This window comes from Salminus brasiliensis, chromosome 18, assembly GCF_030463535.1.
Source record: "Salminus brasiliensis chromosome 18, fSalBra1.hap2, whole genome shotgun sequence".
Classification (NCBI taxonomy): Eukaryota; Metazoa; Chordata; class Actinopteri; order Characiformes; family Bryconidae; genus Salminus; species Salminus brasiliensis.
Window position 1 is genome coordinate 19,170,903 of NC_132895.1, and position 18,346 is coordinate 19,189,248.

General features: G+C 41.5%; 1 protein-coding gene, 1 long non-coding RNA gene and 3 other non-coding genes across 5 annotated transcripts; 4 read left to right on the forward strand and 1 right to left on the reverse strand.

Annotated features, from left to right (window-relative positions):
• Positions 1-416: 416 nt before the first annotated feature.
• On the reverse strand, positions 417-15,704 carry nup98 (nucleoporin 98 and 96 precursor). Its single transcript, XM_072661737.1, has 33 exons — positions 15,511-15,704; positions 14,219-14,325; positions 13,183-13,278; positions 12,651-12,833; positions 12,415-12,554; positions 12,216-12,323; positions 11,922-12,105; positions 11,556-11,713; positions 11,276-11,404; positions 10,890-11,022; positions 10,679-10,771; positions 10,398-10,541; positions 10,143-10,276; positions 9,871-10,058; positions 9,650-9,769; positions 9,222-9,505; positions 8,985-9,098; positions 8,752-8,890; positions 8,479-8,656; positions 7,740-7,889; positions 6,503-6,730; positions 6,100-6,229; positions 5,547-5,964; positions 5,040-5,266; positions 4,651-4,917; positions 4,383-4,540; positions 4,137-4,277; positions 3,437-3,591; positions 2,948-3,169; positions 2,386-2,627; positions 2,124-2,278; positions 1,871-1,982; positions 417-1,782 (listed from the first exon to the last, which is right to left on the reverse strand). Exons 2-33 carry the CDS (start codon positions 14,295-14,297, stop codon positions 1,580-1,582), a joined length of 5,412 nt encoding a protein of 1,803 aa, XP_072517838.1. The 5' UTR covers positions 14,298-14,325; positions 15,511-15,704; the 3' UTR covers positions 417-1,579.
• A 917-nt stretch (positions 15,705-16,621) lies between these two features.
• On the forward strand, positions 16,622-17,978 carry LOC140539500 (uncharacterized). The gene is made up of 5 exons (XR_011977831.1): positions 16,622-16,855; positions 16,963-17,036; positions 17,242-17,294; positions 17,625-17,648; positions 17,851-17,978. It is a non-coding gene; the product is annotated as an uncharacterized lncRNA (long non-coding RNA).
• LOC140539972 (small nucleolar RNA SNORD49) lies at positions 17,083-17,161 on the forward strand. Its single transcript, XR_011977870.1, has one exon. It is a non-coding gene; the product is annotated as a small nucleolar RNA SNORD49 (small nucleolar RNA).
• On the forward strand, positions 17,477-17,552 carry LOC140539980 (small nucleolar RNA SNORD65). The gene has a single exon (XR_011977877.1). It is a non-coding gene; the product is annotated as a small nucleolar RNA SNORD65 (small nucleolar RNA).
• LOC140539979 (small nucleolar RNA SNORD65) lies at positions 17,697-17,771 on the forward strand. Its single transcript, XR_011977876.1, has one exon. It is a non-coding gene; the product is annotated as a small nucleolar RNA SNORD65 (small nucleolar RNA).
• Positions 17,979-18,346: the final 368 nt, after the last annotated feature.

An 18,346-nucleotide genomic window follows, 5' to 3' on the forward strand; every position in this document is an offset into this window, starting at 1 on the left:
ACGTGAGGTTTCAGCTGCAAGCTTAAACACAAGCAGTCGAGCTAAAATAAAACGTCTACAACATATACATACAATCTCTACATGCAGGTCTATAACAAATAAGCAACATTTTTCCACTACCCAAAACGTATTATGTGACACGTCGGTATTGGGACAATATTGGTAAATCTGAGAGGACAATAAAATATTTATATATTTTTACTTAACACCATGCAAATAAGACTATGCTAAATTTTAATAGGATGTATTTTTGACTAAATCCTTTGCAACTATTGTAAACCACTATCAGGCAGCTACATTTGGCATTACTTGTAGAGAGACATGAACTGCACGGGACAGCACCAAAAATATTGGAAAATCTGTGGAATTCACGAAGTACAAAACAGGCTTTAAATCATCATTAAAACCATGACCAATACAATTAGTTTTAGTTTTATTGTTTCTTTTTTTAAAAAAAGGAAAGAAAAACAAAAGAAACTAGCAAAAAAAAAATTATAATAAATCACCTGCACAACCATGCACAGCGAAAACAGACTGCAAAAAAAACAACCCCACCATAAAGGAACAGAGGCTTCAAAAGAGCACATTATTGCAGAACTTATCTGTATAACTGAAGCACTTAATGTGATGCTTTAAATAGGAAGGAGAGCACAGCTGAGATGTAATTATAATAAACACATGTAAAACGTGCCCATGGGGGAAAAAATGGCAGCCAAAGTTCTCTCTCAACATCCTCAAAGCATAGCCTTAGATTTTACCATTTTATTGGAGTGCTATTCATTAATTTATTAGTTTGTTACACTCTTATTTAGCAATGTGGTTTTGCTGACTGACCTATATACAAAACCCTACAAAAATAGATATTCATGACCAATTTACATTTTTACCAAGTCACCAGCATTTGGTGCCAGCAGAGGGAATTTATCAGATGAAGTTTCACACACACCCCCCCTCATCCAATGTCCTCATCCATCTTAAAAAGACTCAAGCACTCTTTCCAAATCACGCAAACATTCCTACCAACAGGTGCTCACTGGCTTGTATCATTCGAACAAAATATGTAAAGACTCAGAGAAGGGACTAAAAATCCACATCTACACAAATTTTGCATTACAGCTCAGTAAACTCTGCACACGCATCCTCAAAGAAAAACAAAAAAACAGCTAAATGTTTGTCTCAATGGTTTATGCACTGTCAGGAGCTCAGAGATGGCAAAAAATCTACTCAAACTACATTTGAACTGAAATTAGAGCTTTTACGTAGTATTGTAATTCTCAAGTTGCAATTGACGTCTAAAAGCTGGTGAGGTTTCCTCCTCCAAAGGGAATTAGCAATTTACAGGGGTTTATCAAGCAGTCTCCTCAAAATATACTTTATCAAAGACAGACACACGTTACCTAAGCATACAAGAAACCAAACACACGGAGGAATGACTTTGTGCCCGTTTCTGTTTGTGGGCTGTTAAGAATTCCACAAGTCTAAAAGAGCTGGAACCAGAGCGGTTAAAAGTCTGAAGATTGCCAATGGCGACCGCCCAGGAGTTGAGAAAGCCCTGCAGTTCTGTATGCAGTCCTGATTTTCAGTGACTAACAATGTACTCCCGTAAGTAAGACTGGGTGAGGCTGCGAAGTTCTTCCAGAGCGTAGTCCTCAGGCATGGGCAGGCGTCCAATGTGGGGAGCCAGTTGACATAGGGGGATGTGATGCGGGTCTGGAGTACCCTCTCCACCCTGCTGAAGGCTCAGCACCACACGCAGAATGTTAGCCACACGTTTGGCCATTTCTGTAAGCATAGACAAGCAAAAGTGTTAAGAACGTGTACACAAAAACGAATCTGTAAAATCATAGAGACATGGAGGGCCATCTCTGACCTGACTGGGCAAGTCTGTCTTTGGCTTTGGAGCAGGGAAGAAGTTCAATCCTGCTGCACAGAGATGTTACATCTGTGTGTAGCCGCTCCAGCTCGTATCCTGGGCTCTCCATCTACATTCACACAAACCGAGAAGAGGAAAACATTTAGACTGTAAATATATCGAAACCAGTCATTAGTAACTGTGGTAAAACACGTTCCATTTTAGTATTTAAAAGCAACAGTAAGTGCCCATGTTTAGTTTGCTGAGGTACCTGCTGAATGGCCCGGAGTGTCTGAATAACACGGATATAATCCAGGTACACGCGACCTGACGTGTCCCAGTCTTGGATTTGAGCACTGCGCTCCGGCACTGCCAAGCCTTCCAAGAACTCCATCAGGTAATCATGATTATCATTAATGATGCAGTCTTCATGTGCACAGTAAAAAGAGTACAACAATTACATTACATTCGAATGACTGAAGGTTTATCATTGCACTTTTGTGTGAGAGCGATTCATACTGTTATGTACAAACCTGAGGCTAGATTCTGAATGACTAGCCGGTGGCAGTGATTCCAGTGGCCAGCCTTATAGAGGTGCAGCGCTTCTCTGTGTTTATCTCCATCCCTGCAGGCGCGAATGGCTTTAGCTTCATGAATCCACTGTATTGGGATCAGCAGCTTGTCTGTAAGGAAACGCTCCTTCTCAGCAGTCTTCTCAGTCTCGTCCAGGGTGCAGTGCTGGTTCAACATTTCCCGGACAGCACGTTCTCTAAGCCTACAAGCCAGTTACAGTTGTGGTGATCAGTGGTGAACTTGTATAAATATAGTGTATAAAAGTTGTATAAAATTAGGTCCACATTTATAAATTCTAATATTTATAATATAGTTTTTATAACTAATATATAGTTATGCATTCCCTTGCCTTACGGACACCCAATTCTATCAGCCCATTTCAGCCCCCTCCAAAAACAATAACAAAACAAAACATTAATTTCTAATCACGTTTTCGGTGTCTGGAGGACTGTATAAGGAAACGGTCTGCATAGAAAGAACACAAGGCAAACATTATTAAACCATTAAAGCTTGGTTGCTTACGAGGAATCAGGGATGTGCAGCAAAACAAAGACTGCCATCTCCCAGAGGCCCGCACTCTCAAGCTGGGCAGCATAGCTGGCATGCAAGAGACCCTGACGTGAAAGTGAAAGATGGGTGTAGTTTAGAGCCTGTAGCACATTCCACAGGTGCCAACTCAGCCGGTAGTCCAGCTGCTCCGCTGTCACCGTGCTAGGGTCCAGTAGCTGCTGCAAACTGTAGTGCCTGAGAGGAAAAAAAAATAAAATAAAAAGCCGATATCAAAACCTGGCCACAACTAATTAAAAAAAAAAAAAAAAAAAAAAAAAAAAAAAAAAAAAAAAACACAAATGACACCATTCGACCACTTTAAACAGAATCCCTAGGTTCAGAAAAAAAAATATGACATCTGTTGAATCAGATATTTTCAACTACATCTGGGATTAATTAGGTTTACATGCCTAATACCCACAGCAACCTAAAATACTGTAGGAGTGGAAATCGGTTCTTTACTTGTCACTGTAGAGTTTGAGCAGGTGGAAGCAGATATCGTAGAGGGTTTTTTTTGTTTCAGTGTCCTCCATCTCCTCATCCAGACCCATTAGCTCCAAGTCATCCACATAAGGAGGGAAAGGTGCACAAGCATACTTGCTCACCTCTTCCAACCCCTGCCAACGGACACCAGCAGAAACAAATCTTTAGGAATGTGCCCAGATATTCTGCCTGCATCAGAAGAGTGGTGCACTGGACAGTGGTTTTGAAAGGATTTCTAAATTTTGGGGTCAACATAAAATTCTCAACATTGTTTGTAAAAACACTTCTGGGCTGACATTCTCTTTCACAGAGCTCATATTAAATTAAAAGACAAAACTGAAATGTTTCAACAGCTTTGTGAATTCATATTCTCGATTTGTTTTAATACTAGAATGAAATAGCATTTCCACTATGTCCAAATAATTTTTCCAACAAAAATGATTAATTAAATAACCACAAAAATATGGCTTTAGTCAATCAATAATATTTAATTCCAAGTTAATTAGACCATTTTTCACATCCATTCAACATGAACTGCACAAGAAAATGTGTTAAAACACATACAGCTAAAGAAAGATGTGACCAAAATGTTTTTACTGCTTCAGTGTGTGTGCATATTTTAGTCCCTCAATTAGTAACCAATAGTTTTAATATGACCAATATTATGGAAGGTTCTCACCTGAAACGCAGCCTCATATTTGGTGAGAGCATCTGCTACAGATGCAGTGGGAGGGAGCATGTACCACAGGTGCACAGCCACACAGCGCTTCCAGTCCAACTCAGAACACACATTTATACAGTGGTCTGTTGACTCCCATACCTGAGACAAGGCAATAAGATAGATGATCAGGCAGAGTAGGAATCAATTCATTCCAGACCCCCCACTCCCAAACTACCTACACACCCACGCCATTAACAGACTTACAGGTTTGCCTGCAAGTAAGGCAAATATTCGCAGTCTCTCCTCCTGAATAAAAGAGTCTGTCTGCATTCTGTTCCAGTCTGCCAGTTGCAGAGCCAAAAGGTCTCTGCTTAACTGGGAGCCCACTGCTTGGGACAGTAGAAGGGACAGACGATGGTCTCCTACAAAAACACAAACCAGCAAGTCCCATCAATCACCCTAATAAAACAAAGTGCAAATCACAAGACAGCTCCAAAAGCACATCATACTGCAGTGAAGTCTGTGTTCTCACCACTTTTCTGAGCCAGTCTGCAGGCCTCACTTATGCAGTGGCCAGTCAGATAGCTGAAGATTGCCTCCACATGGCTGTGTCCCCTGCTTCCCACTTCCTCTTGGATCCTCTGGGATGCACCCTCAGCCAGCCAGCGAGAGAAGCTACGTCTGCGCGCTAGATGCTCCTGGTAGTCCCCGCTATGCTCAGTCTCCACATCCTGATCTCCTAGCCTGCCCCACAAAGCTGCACACAGGGTCCACACTTGCTGCCACTGGCCCAGGACAGCTGACAGGAAGAAAAGAAGGAAAGACCAGGTCAACACCAAAAAAAAAAGGTCAATGAAACTAAATGTTCCCAACTTAATAATGATGTGTAGTGGGGAAGAGTTATTGAAGAACAAATCCTACCATCTCCTGCCTCTTTGTTGACCTCTACAATCCACTTGGCATACTCGTGCAGGGCTTTCACTCCTTTTTCAGGTTGGATGAAGGGGCAGACATCCTCAGTGCTGATTGTGCTGTGCTTTAGTCCAATCTCCAATGGCCGGTGGTGCAGAGCTAAGCTCTCTGCTGTCTCCTTTGGCTCTATGCCCACCACCTGCTCCACATGCACTTTAAAGGGGCTTTCAGTGATCCTGCAGAAACACCATGAGTGAAGTTTAGAAAAAAAAAAAAAAAAAACATTACCAACTACGGTAAAATGAAAAATCCAATAGTAATGAAAAATTGCACAACAAGGCTCAGTTTACCAAAAAAACAAACAAAAGAACTACTGCAATGGACTAAATGGACATTCTTAAATTTGTTCAAACTTAAGTTTAATCAGATAAAAGTTAAACTAAACAGCAGACAGCTTTTTGCAAATTAGATGATTGTTCATTATCGCTATTCAGAAAATGCAACCGCTCAACTCACTGCCTGGTCTTGTTAGGTTTGGGCAAAAAGCCAAATCCCATGGTGTCTGCGGCCTGTTCCTTTGACTCTTGTGCTGAGCTGACCAGATCTCCACAGTGCACCAGTGTCCAGTTAGGGCCCCAGCCTACTCTGAAAGAACGACCCATGTATAGTGCTGCATCCATCAGCAGCCGCCCTTTCCCCAGAGTGACAGAGCTCTCCTGAGATACAGGTCCCTCTAGCCTGCGAGCCCCCACAGTACGCAGGGTTACCTCTGGGGCCGGAGGCGGCAAAAGGAAAGAGGGGCCCAACGAGGGCCATGGGGCTTCTGAGACTGCTGGCTTACTGAGCTTCTGAGGAATCCCTCCAAAAGGAACCTCTGGCAGATGGGCAAAGAGCCCTCCTCCTGATGAAAACTTGGTCTGCAGAAGGCTCCCCACTGAAAGGGAAGAGACAACAATTTTAGTTTTATTTAGTTTTATTTAGAGTCTTCTTAGGCTCCACCCATTTGTTTCCTTCAAAAAAACATATCAAGAATAATTGTCTTGTTGGGAAGATGTCAGACTTGGCTAACCTGACAGACCACCGTGGGATTTACCAAGTAGAACCCGGGGAGACGCAACATCCTCCATAAGTTTCTGAGGGAGCTGCTCATGGAATGGGTCACATTCATCATCTCCCGCAAATAGAGATGCTTTCATAATCTGTTCGAAAACAAGAACAATAATAATAACAACTTTAGTGCAAAAGTAGAATTTGAGTAATTTAGGAATGTCTTAATGCAATCGAGTGGATCAGGGCCAACCCAGGCATATTTTAATGGATTGAGTATGGGCCATTTTAACCTCAATCCATCACAGTGCTTTTGTTTTAACCGCAGTGTTCGGAGCGCCATCAATGGACATTATTGCTCAGTTTCAACTTTAAGTTAGTTTGCACTATTTGCAGGATGTGGCAGCTACTAAATCATACTCTACCTGAAGGGTGTGAGGGTTGATTCCCAATGTGGAGGCAATATGGCTGGAGGCAGAGACAGGTTCATGTTCAGCGGGGGTCTCTACTCTAAGTCCCATTTTAGCTTCCTCCTCCAAAGCACCCTCATCCTCCTCACACAAAACTCCATCAGCTGCCGGGTCCTGGGTGATGTCGGCCATGTCACTGTCCAGCTCCGAAACACGGCTTAGAAGCTCCAACAGTGCCGTACTCTATGCAAATGTGCAAAGACACATTGTTTGACATGCACTTTAATATGTACATTCTGTTTGAGCCCAAAGAAAGAAATTACTGAACATAAATTTCAGACTACATTCCCACACACTTCATATTATAAAGTAAATCTTGGCACGTATTTAAAGTATTTACAGTCTGAAGACAATTCACATGAATCTGACTGACACGTTACATTAACTTTTTTTGCAATTTTATTTGTTAATTGAACAAATGACAAATAAAGGAAATGCAAACACTCAACACTCCATTCACTAAAGGTTTTAGAAATTCTTGAAACAGCAAAATGCAAAAAGCATCATAAATTGACAAGATGTCTGTCATTAGAGGCACATTCAAATTATTTTTGCATAAAAACTACTTAATCAACATGTGCATTTGTGTACTTTTTATAATCCAGAATCTGCAACAAGTTTATAATATGTAGGCAAACAGTTTTCAAATACATTCGTCAGTACACAAGTTTGGTCGTGTCTCACAATGTCAAATACAACCAAAGTTTCAAGAGAGCACAACGTAGGCACTACATAAACTATTGCCATCATTGTTGCTTAAATTACTTCATTTAATGCAATGTTTAGTCTTAGCTCCCAAATATTCCTTAAACAAGAATACTACACAGGTCTTAACTTTATATAGCATCTCGCACACCCAGTACAGTTCAATTACTTTTAATTATAATGGGATAACATCCCTTATGAAAGTTCTCCAGCAATAGCACAAAGGCTTGGCTGCCTCTGAATAAACAGCGTCCCTGAAAAGAGTAGCACACAGGCTATCCCAACAATACATGAGGTTCATATGAGCCATTTGTATGTACAAGTGGCACAATGCAGCTATATAAAAGTTACTGATAACAGTGGACAGGCATCAACAACCACAACTCAGCTTTATTTATCCCCATCACAAATGTAGATGTGGGTCCATGAGACAAAGCAGGATTATTTGACCCGGTGTGTGTCAGACGCACTGTGTTCCTCAGTCTACCTGAGCCTGTGGCGCCATCTGCTGCTGGGTGGGTGGAATCTGCTGAAGCCCAGGCTGAATAGTCTTCAGCTTCTTCGGGTCCGTCTTGGCTGGGGGAACCTCATCCTCCTCATCCGAATCTTGCAGGCCATACTTGGAAAAGTGGGCCACCTGACAATTAAATACGATAGTGACAAAGCAAGTCAAATACATGAGAAATCAAGATGAATCATTTATTTTATTTTATTCACATTGTGATTGAGTGTGATGAATTGTAGTGTGTTTTTTTGGGCAAACAGTTAAAAGGCCATTAGTGTCCAGTAGATTTTAAAATATGCATTATCATGGTATCTACAGGGATGCACATTTCATGAACATGTCACAGCTATATCTAACTAATAGATATTTACCATATCTATAATTAGATGTTTGTCATAGATGTCTGCACTTTAAGCAACCAAACTGATACACAAATTTTCCAAGATACCTTTTCCAGAATACCTTAGCAGCAAGCTAGCAGGGCTTTCCTTTACTTGCCACACACACAAACTGCAGTCATTCCTGGCCGCACCCGCAAAATCTAGCAACACTCCTGCCCACTTAACACTCCTGTTAACCCTGTAGCACTGAACCACATTTTTACTACGCAGTACTAAGCAAATTGCATGGCTCATTAAACAGACCTACACAACCAAAGAAAAAATTATGATTCGAGGAGGAACAAGTCAATAAGAACACACAAAACGCTAACGGCTCATACCTCAAACACCCAGGAACCAGTTTCAGGCCGGTACTCCAGGAAACGAGCCCCCTGTCTACGAGAGGCATTCTCCAGTCGTCCCTCATAGTTCATCTCTGTCAGGCGCTCAGGACTCTTGATTTGTGTGCAAGTGGTTTTGTCATTGGGCCAAACACCATCAAGGGTGACCTCTGCGCGTCTAAAGACAAAGACACACATTTATACATAAACAGTTTGTTATCAATTAACCTGAAAACCCATATGTTTGCATTTAATCCAGGCACTGCTACTCACCTGTTAAGGCCTTCTCCTTCAGGGGGTTTATCTTTGTCATCAGGGTAGATGATTACCTCCTTGCGCCTGAAGTGTACAATTTCATCAAGATTCATGTTTGTCAGATTGACCTCACCAGGGAAAAAAGCTGACCCATAACCTGAAAGATCACACATTGAAGTTTAGACAAGCCTTAGCAGGAGAAATTAAAATAACACAAACTCTCATTATGGAAAGTGCATTGTATTAAGTACCTTTCCTGCCAACAGTAAAGTTTTCCACAGTACATTCTCCATTTTCATTCAACATCTTTGCAAGATCTTCCATGGATGGAATGGTGTAGTAGCCTACTCGGCTGAGAACTATACCTGCAGTCACAGAAAGGAAAAAATAAGTCACGGATTACAAAAATGAATAAAAAAATATATACATATGAATGTGCGTGTAAATTACACCAAAAGCTTAAAGCCTGTCTATGAAATGGAACTTACCAGCGGGATGAGGTGGTTTCTGGGCCTCCAGCTCATCATCTCGCTCCTCCTGAACAGAATCCTCACCTAAGGAGATTTCCTCACTGCTTAGATCCAGTCCATTGCGGGCATTGACACCTCTACGCATATTCATTTCACTGATAGTATCCTGTAGCGAGGGGCTAGGCTGAGAGTGTGGGATTGGCTTTGCAATGGGGTTGGTGTAGAACTTTGACACTTCCAGATCATCCTCTGCTCCTCTCTCAGCCTCACCATCTTGGATTTCCTCTGCATCTGCTCTCAAACTGCAGATGAGTTCAAATCATGATTGAGTAAAGAAAAACTAGGGAAGCTTAAACAGTAATACGTCTTAATGTATTCAGCAAGAACTCGCTTTTATTCTAGGCCAAAATCTACTACAGCAACATACTACAAAACCTAAATCTGACCTGAGGCCATTCTGTGGGTACTCTGAAGGAGAGGTCAAGTCATCAGCCTCTCTGTTCAGTGGGCTGCTGTACAGGCTGCTGCCATTTAGGTTCTTTAGAACAAGCTTCTTTATGCTCTTCCTGAAATAACAGCCATAAGGACACCAATTAGTTCATTTTTACAAGTCTTATAACTCTAGGACAACACCACACTCGCCACAACTAAAAACAGACTTTTTTACCTGGGCATAAAGGCTCCATTGGTTATAGAAGGTTCATCATCATCTAGCCCATCAAAGAGCTGGGATTTGGCAGAGCCTGAGGAGGTAAGAGCCTTGGGACGCACGCGTGTGGCAGGACGAGGGGTCAGCTTGTAGTGTGTGGGAGTTGTCAGGGCTTTTTGGGCAGCTGGATTTGTTGGCTTCAAGCGCTAATTAAAAGAAATACGACTGGTCACAATGTGATCACAAATATCAAATAAACTATCAAATAACTGGTGAAAAACAGTTCCTACCTCCTCCTTCTTCTTCGGGTCAGAGAGAGGATTTCTGAAAAGGGGCGAGTCTCCAAAAGGTGCATAAGCCAGAGCATTGATCTGCTGCTGCAGCACTGCCTGCTGGGCTGCAGCTGCATTGGGGTCAGTAAGAGCTAAATGAAAGAACACATGCACATTCAACACAAACAGGTTTTTCCCCCCAGTTTGGAACTAGACTTCAAATGAAGGCCCATAATCTCTGTAATACTCAAGTAGTTCAAATATTCTACTGACCAACAGGCTGCTGTGGTGCTCCAAAGTTCAGCGCGCTGGCTCCTGTATTGAATCCAGTGGCTCCAAATGACCCTACCGTGCCCAATGTTGATCCAATCTTGTTCTGGTTGTTTCCAAACAGAGATGTTTGTCCTGTGCCTACACCTGCAAAGAAAAATAAGATACAATTTATCTTTGTGCTTAAGATACAATACACAGCAATGAAAACTGATGAATACATTGGCCGAATTTGCAATCTACAAGCAGGTAGTCGCAAATAAAAAAAAACCCGCAACTTGTACCTGCTGCAAACCCTGTTCCAAGACCTGTCCCAAGGCCACCAGTGGCAGTTTTGTTTCCAAATAAACTCGCTCCAGCAGGATTGGCACCAAACCCTTAAAAAGACATTTAGAAGAAACTATAGCTTTCAAAAGGAGAACACAAAAAAAAACCAAAAGCATAAAAATGCAAAGCTACCAGTGGTAAATGCTATTTGTGTCAAAAGAGACTCACCAAAGTTGGAAGTGTTCGTGTTAGCTCCCAGAGTAAGGGTGGGCTTGTTGCCAAACAGACCAGTACCTGTGCCAAAGGAGGGTGCACTGGTGGTGGTGGTGCCAAAACCAGGAGGCTTATTGCCAAACAAGTTCTGTAGGAGGAAAATATTTTATTCTGTCACAGGTGCAACTGAGATGTAACATTGTGTGACCTATTCATAATTCAACAGGTCACTACCCATTTAGTTTAATTCAAATAAAAATACCAAGAGTGCAGAAACTAAGAGCACTGCTTTCATTGAAGATGGATTTAATTTACTTTCAATGTGAAAACAAGAATGAGTAGTAATGGGCATGAATTTATGATAAACTAATAAATCATCCACTCATAACCTGTGTACTCACATTCCCAAATGCAGTGTTGTTCTGGCCAAAAAGACCTGTGCCAGTGCCAAAGCCTGTAGCCGTACTGGTGTTCGCCGTGTTTCCAAACAGCCCTCCGGCCTGAGAGGCAGCAGTGTTCCCAAACAGACCCTGATCACAGAGAATACAGAATTAACTACAAATATTATTGAGACAAATGCTAAGTATCATTTGACATTTGAAGTTGCTACAATACTGGAGTTACAGTTCTGGTTATAGTACATAATATTTCTTTATTAGAAGTCATTTTGCCAGTACTAACCATGCTGCTGGTGTTGGGCTGGCCCATGGTGTTGGTGTTGCCAAAAGAGAAGCCGGTGTTTGGGGCAGTGGTAGCCTGACCAAAGGGCTTGAAGAGACTATTAGCCTGTTGTGGTTGGCTAAACAAACTGCTGGGGGTAGCACCAAAGCCACTTGTACCTAAAGAGCAGTTAGTCATAACATTTTTAAATTCCAGGTATATAAACAAAGGGGCTTAAGCACAAACTGCAAGAACAACAAGTACGCAAAACCATTAGGCGAATGTGCAGAGCAGCTACAGAACTAGACTTCAAGACAACTATCTAACGTGAATATGAAAGTCCTGGGAACCAGCTTGAACTAGAGCAGAAACTAAACATTTGCTTACTGGTGCCAAAGGAGGTCTTATTCTGGCCAAAGCTGAAGCCAGTATTGGTGGCTGAAGAACCAAAGAGCCCAGTAGCAGTGCTGGGAGCCGCTGCCCCTGAAGCCCCAAAAAGGCTGGCTGTGTTGGCTGCCATTGGGTTGGAGGGCCCCTTCCTGCCTGCCTGGTAGTCCTCTAACCTCAGCTCCTGAAAAGCAGGGATGCAACCATTAACCCAACATTCCTAATAAATCATGTTCCAATATTACAGTACTACAATCAAGACTGTACTTGACACGGTCAGGCAATGCCACCTACTTCTAGAGATTTGTTTTCATACTCCTTCATGGCCGTGATGCACTGGTGTTTGGTGTTAATACTGGTCGTCACACCACTCTTCACCATTGTGTCACTTCCAGTTGGAGGCTAAACATGATACGGAAAAGGGGAAACGGTGGTTAAATAACAGACCCTTCATAGACATTTCAGAACATTTGAAAACAGCAGACACATTTACATTAAATTTGATGGTTGTGCCAGGCTGGGTGGCAGTGAAACTTGCTGCCCCAAACAGGGATCCTGAGGTTCCTCCAAATGGATTGGAAGTGGTGTTGGTTGTCCCAAACAGCCCACCACTACTGGTACTGGTGCCAAAAGCTGCAAAAAACACAGTAATTATTTTACATACGATTCCTTTCCAAATCCTCATATTCCTTAATGCCACTTTTAACACACTAATTAAACGGAACTTACTGCCAAAAGAGGCAGGTTTATTAGCACCAAATGCATTGCCCTGCTGGGAGAAGAGTCCTCCACCTCCAGTATTGGTGCTTCCAAAGAGGCTGTTGGAGGTACCGCTGGTGGCACCAAAACCAAACCCACTGCTAGTTGAAGAGGTGACTGGCTGACTGAAGGTGCTGGACCCAAAGAGCCCACCTAGACAGAGCACAGATCATGTTAACAAAAGGGCCCAACTAAACATTCAGTTTCACATCAGCATTTGGTGTCCAAGTGTGAGCCCCCCCTCCACCCCCCCAAAAATCTAAGGTGCAAGTAGGCTACTGGATATTTATTTTCTTTCTCTATAAAATCTCCCAGAACAAAAATAGACAGGAATAAACACAATAGTCAAGTCAACAGTGAGATAATGTACCAATCATATAGACTCTAAAACCAGAACACCACCAATCTTGGAAATGTAGAACAGAAGCTACCGATTGTTTAAGTTTCATAAAGATGTCAAAAGAATGTAATGCTCAATAAAAAGGTCTAGCAAGCAGTATACCGGGTTTGTTCTGTGGTGCCCCAAAGAGACCTCCTGTGTTGTTTGTGGTCCCAAAAGCCGAGGAACCAAAGCCACCTGCTGTTCCAAACCCAGCGTCTGAAAATTAAAAAACAAGACAGCTTTCTGAGCGATCTCTAAACAATAAAACTTCTATTGTTAATCAAATGTAATCAGATTCTCCATACTTAGGTAGCAGTGTATAAAACATGTATGCCTGGCCCATACTACAGGATAATTGATCAGATTAACTTCCTTGTGGTGTGAATAATTAAATCTCAACATTTCCAATCTGCTCACAGTCCAGACCTCCAGCATTTGCTTTCCAAAGCATGTCAATAATCATTTAACTTCTTTTATTAATATGAATCACTATAACATAACTAGCCCTAAGCCTTTGTACATTTTGTACAAACAGTTTATGATAAAGAAAATAGTAATTGCAAAAATAAGTAACAGTAATTGCAGCCCCTACAAACAGTAAAACAACCCAATTCATATATCAGCGACCTATTTGTTAAAACAGTAAATAACATCTCAATTCTGCAGTGTGTTGGGAATGTCATTATTCTCATGTGAAACAGTGTTATGCAGTAAAGGCCATTAACCAATACTTTATACACACACTACACTGATAACACATCTTAGTGCTTTTTTTAAACTTCTAACAAGAGTGGTAGAGTTTGAGATGAAACCAGTGCATCACTTCCACTTTGCTGTTTTGTTTTAATCTAAAAATCACACATTTCTTTACAACCATTTGTTCATAAATCTGAAAACATGTGGCATTTTACTCATCACTACAAGGTGAATCTTGTAGTGATGGGCTGTGATGACTAAAGGATAACACAAAAAATAAATCGAAGAAAAAGCATCATTTAGGATTTCTACATTTCCAGGCATTCTGAAACTTTGGGTAAAAGAGTAACACTAACATTTTCTTCACTCAGGTTGCAACCAGGCCTTAATCACATACTATTAAAAAGAAAAGGAATTCAGACACTCCAAGTGAAGACCTTTAATTATACATTTAACTTACTTTGTTGTCCAAACGTGGATGACGTCCCAAATCCTCCTGTTCCTCCCCCAAAGGGAGCACCAAACGACTTGTTGAACATCCTGTGCTGCTATACACCCTGCATATGTCTGCAAAGAAACAATTTAATAAACACTGTGATAAGCTAATCACACACTATTGTGAAATACAGCTTACATAAAATAATTAAGAAAACGCTGTGCACAGGTCATCTCTCCTCAAACCGCCAGAATTGGTAGAGTGTAAGTGCATTAGCTACATAACTTCTTGACAACAGAGGTAAAAGTTCTTTCATTTCTGAAACCATCACATGAATCTTTACATATAGTCGCATTCAGGAAACGCACTGTGGCTTTCAAACCCAGCCAACCAGCCGAGCTGCTTTTCTGAATATGTCCCAAATAAAGAGCTTTAGCTATATAGGATCACAAAAATCCCACATATTATCTGCTGTTTGTGGGGTTTTAGCAAAGAGCAGCAGCACTCTGGCTGACCGGGCTGCAACTGGTCGCCTTTCAAGTTTGATAACCGTGAACCTCAGAAACAGGCCTAATGTTGGCGTCAGTGCTGCGGGGAAACACGGCCCGTGTGGAGACTAATTTGTTAGCTTGTAAACATGGATAACATTCCTTTCAGAGATGTCAACGACACAAAAAGACACACTCTTCAAGCTCACTACCAGCCTGACTCACTAAAAACGCGCCGTGACCGGATTTATCCTGAGAAAACCAGTGTGCGCAAACACCCGCCGACCACAAGCCAGTTCTGTTCGCTAAACTGTTAGCTAGCATCCTTTAACCATAGCTAACTATAAGCGTGTTGTTCGTACGCCACTAAAACTAGCTAATGTTTCCCCACATTAAATCACAGAACATGTTTGGCCAATATAACGCATGAAAAGTATGGAAAAGCAGCCGAAAGCGTGGAGCTTACACGGCGCTAGCGGCACCGACATCATGTGCTTGAACACTGGCCGTCTCTGCTGAGGAGGTTAGCACTAGCTAGCTAGCTAAAGTTAGCGCTAGCGTTTAGCTGACACATTTAGCTAGCCAACAGCTCCTGTTCTAAACAACAAAACACCTCAACGTTTAAGACACTTCTAATGTAGAAACACACACTGACTAATTTGAAGGACCCACCTCCTGCCTGTGGATTAGAGTTATACCAGCTACGTTACTTTTGAATTGTACACAGCTGAAGCTAGCAGCAGGATTGCTAACTAGCTAACTGGCTAACCCGTTAGCATCGGAGTTTCAAAATGCCATCTCGACCACGACTGTTGTCCTCATACTCACCGAGCACACCGCGGCCGACACTCACAATGTCTCAGCGAGATTCGTTAGTGCTTCTCTCGGAGTCTTCAAATGCTGATTGTTTCATATGCCTTTCTGCTCAGAGCCAAAGTGCACCGTTTCCACAGATGTCAGGCATTTGGCTGAGCGGAGGAACAGTGTCGAAGGAGGGAAACGGAGCAGGCGAAGCTAAAGTGTTAGACACCGACGTCAGAAACATACATCATCGGACGTCAGCGCGTCCGACACGAATCCAGCCTGTGTTGATCCTCCACACTCCAGTTTATAGCACTGCACAGATAGATGGATAAAATACAACGAGCTCGAATTTACGTTTATGCAAAAACATTAACATCGTTTATTTATGCATAAAGTTAGAAAACAAATCTGTGGATCTTTGATTAGATTAGATTTTTTTTACATGTAAAAACAATTACATATTTACACTAAGATCAGTCTGGTCAAGGGATGTAAGTGTTGAGAAAGCTTTAAAATAATAATATAAAAACCTGTATAAATGTAGATTCGTTAAATGTAACAATACTTGATTTGAAATGTAATACTACTATGATTATTATGACGTGCATTGTTATTATTATTAATCGAATAATAATAACAATGCACGTCATAATAATAATCATAGAAGTATTACATTTCAAATCAAGTATTGTTACATTTAACTAATCTACATTTATACAGGTTTTTATATTATTATTATTATTTATTTTATTATTTTTAAATTATTCTTCTTCTTATTATTATTAATAATAATAATAACAATAATAATCACAATAATAATAATAATAATATCCTTGACCCGATGGGGTTAAGTTGAAACAAATTGCGTAAAATATCTTTTGGACACTTAACCTTGGTCCCTTCCTCAAAGCTCTCAGAAAAAATCTCAGAAAACAATAGTCATTTTATATGCTGCATTTTTGTGCAGCATATAAAATATGTTAATAAATCCTCAGAGACCCTCTAGATCTTTGACCCCTACAGTCTCAGTAACTATAATCCTTTCTATCCGGTAATGGGTGGATCTGTGTGCCTCGTAGCGGAACATGAGTAGAACGTCATCGCGCGACTCGGATATAACTGGAAGGAGGACCACCCCTCAGTCTTTCTCTCGCTGAACACTGACAATGACTATTGTGGCGACGTTTACAGTCTGTGCAACTCAACAAATTAGTTGTGTTGCTAATGTAAACACATTAATCGGTAAATGTATCGCTCGTCAATGGTATCTGTCTGAGAACACGAGTTGAGGTGATGGCGTACTTACGGAAGAGTTGAGCGAAACCACGTGGCTGTGGAGAAGCTACGGCGAGGCTTGATGTGGCACGAGGTAAGTTCTTCATATAATCTGGTATTAGTGGTGAAACTGCGAGTTTTCTGGAGGTGCGTTGTATTTTAATTGTGGGCTGAGTTAACTCTAGCTACTGTTTCCTGCAGGGATCGTGTTGCAGGCCTACCCTCGTCCAGTCCACAACAAAGCGGGCGGAAAGGAAGAACAGGGGGGAGAAACGGTGAGGGACTTAAACGTGTAGCGAAACCAGACTTCATTTTATTTGTCTCGATGATGAAAACCTTGAATAGGAAGTGCCGTCTTATGCGACAACTGACGATTTCATTATTCTTAATTAGTCTGAGGGGCCTAAATGTAAAATACGTAGCAGTACCGGCTCATGTTGGGCGCCTTTGTAATGTCTTGTTTTCCTCGCTTCATTGCAGACGGAACCCCCGCCAGTTTTCCTTGAATCAAGTTTTTGCATGAATGGAAAAAGGCAAGTTGTTTATAACCAACTTTGGTTTATTATAGTGATATTTAATGGATGGATTTAAATCCATTTGTTAAACCCAGTGAATTTAATCACTGACCCTCAGTTGGAGCTGATGGTCAGTGTGCAAGGAGTACCTTTTTTAGTGAACAGTGGGCGTCTGAGCTTCAGGCCTAGCTCTGTTGGTGTTGTGATGAAACCCAAACTGAAATTTAGCTGGAATTACCGGCAGAATGTTCAGTGGTGATCGTCGGTTTTCTGAACACTTCACCAAACCACTGAATTACTGTTAAGTGTTTGCTCTGTCTCTAATCTTCTTTAACCTTGTTTTTACAGGAATGGCTATCATGGGGAAACAAGGTGAGGACCCTGCTGTTTACCTTGTTTTTGTCCAGTGCATCATGTAACTTGTGATGAAAACAAAACTGAGAGTAGCTGGAATTACCGGCAGATTGTTCAGTGGTGATACTCGGTTTTCTGAAGTGTGAAGCAAATTTTAATTAAGCCAAGTAGCTGGTTTGGTGACTATTGGATGACTTAGCTGTTTCTCCCCCTTCCCCAGATACTGGACAGAAGTAACGCGCTTAATGGAGCAAGAACCTGAACATCCAGACTGCAGCAGGAACTGTGACTGTCTTGAAATTCAGTTGACTTTTTGTGGTGTTGAATAAATTGTGTATTGAAACCTGACTTTTGTACTAGTCTCATTTTTGCAGCTTGAGTGGATCTTTGGTGTACTCTAAAAGCACCCACAAACTTGCATGGCATTATTGTAGTTCAGGTTTATATTGGGTCTGTAACTCATGCATATACACCACTACTAGGCAGTGTGTACAGTAGGAGATCCCATCATAACCTACTGCCACTTGGGGTCTTTACAAATAATTAAGACAATTTGAATACCAGCCTATTCAACAGGTGCAATGTGCTCTGGGTTGGAATTAAAACCTGAAGCCACCTGCAGTATTGGGAACATTCCTGTCCTAAATATTTGCACTTTGTTTAAAGGCTAAATGCAGTGGCAAACAATTGTAGAGATTTTGGGGGTTTCATTTTAC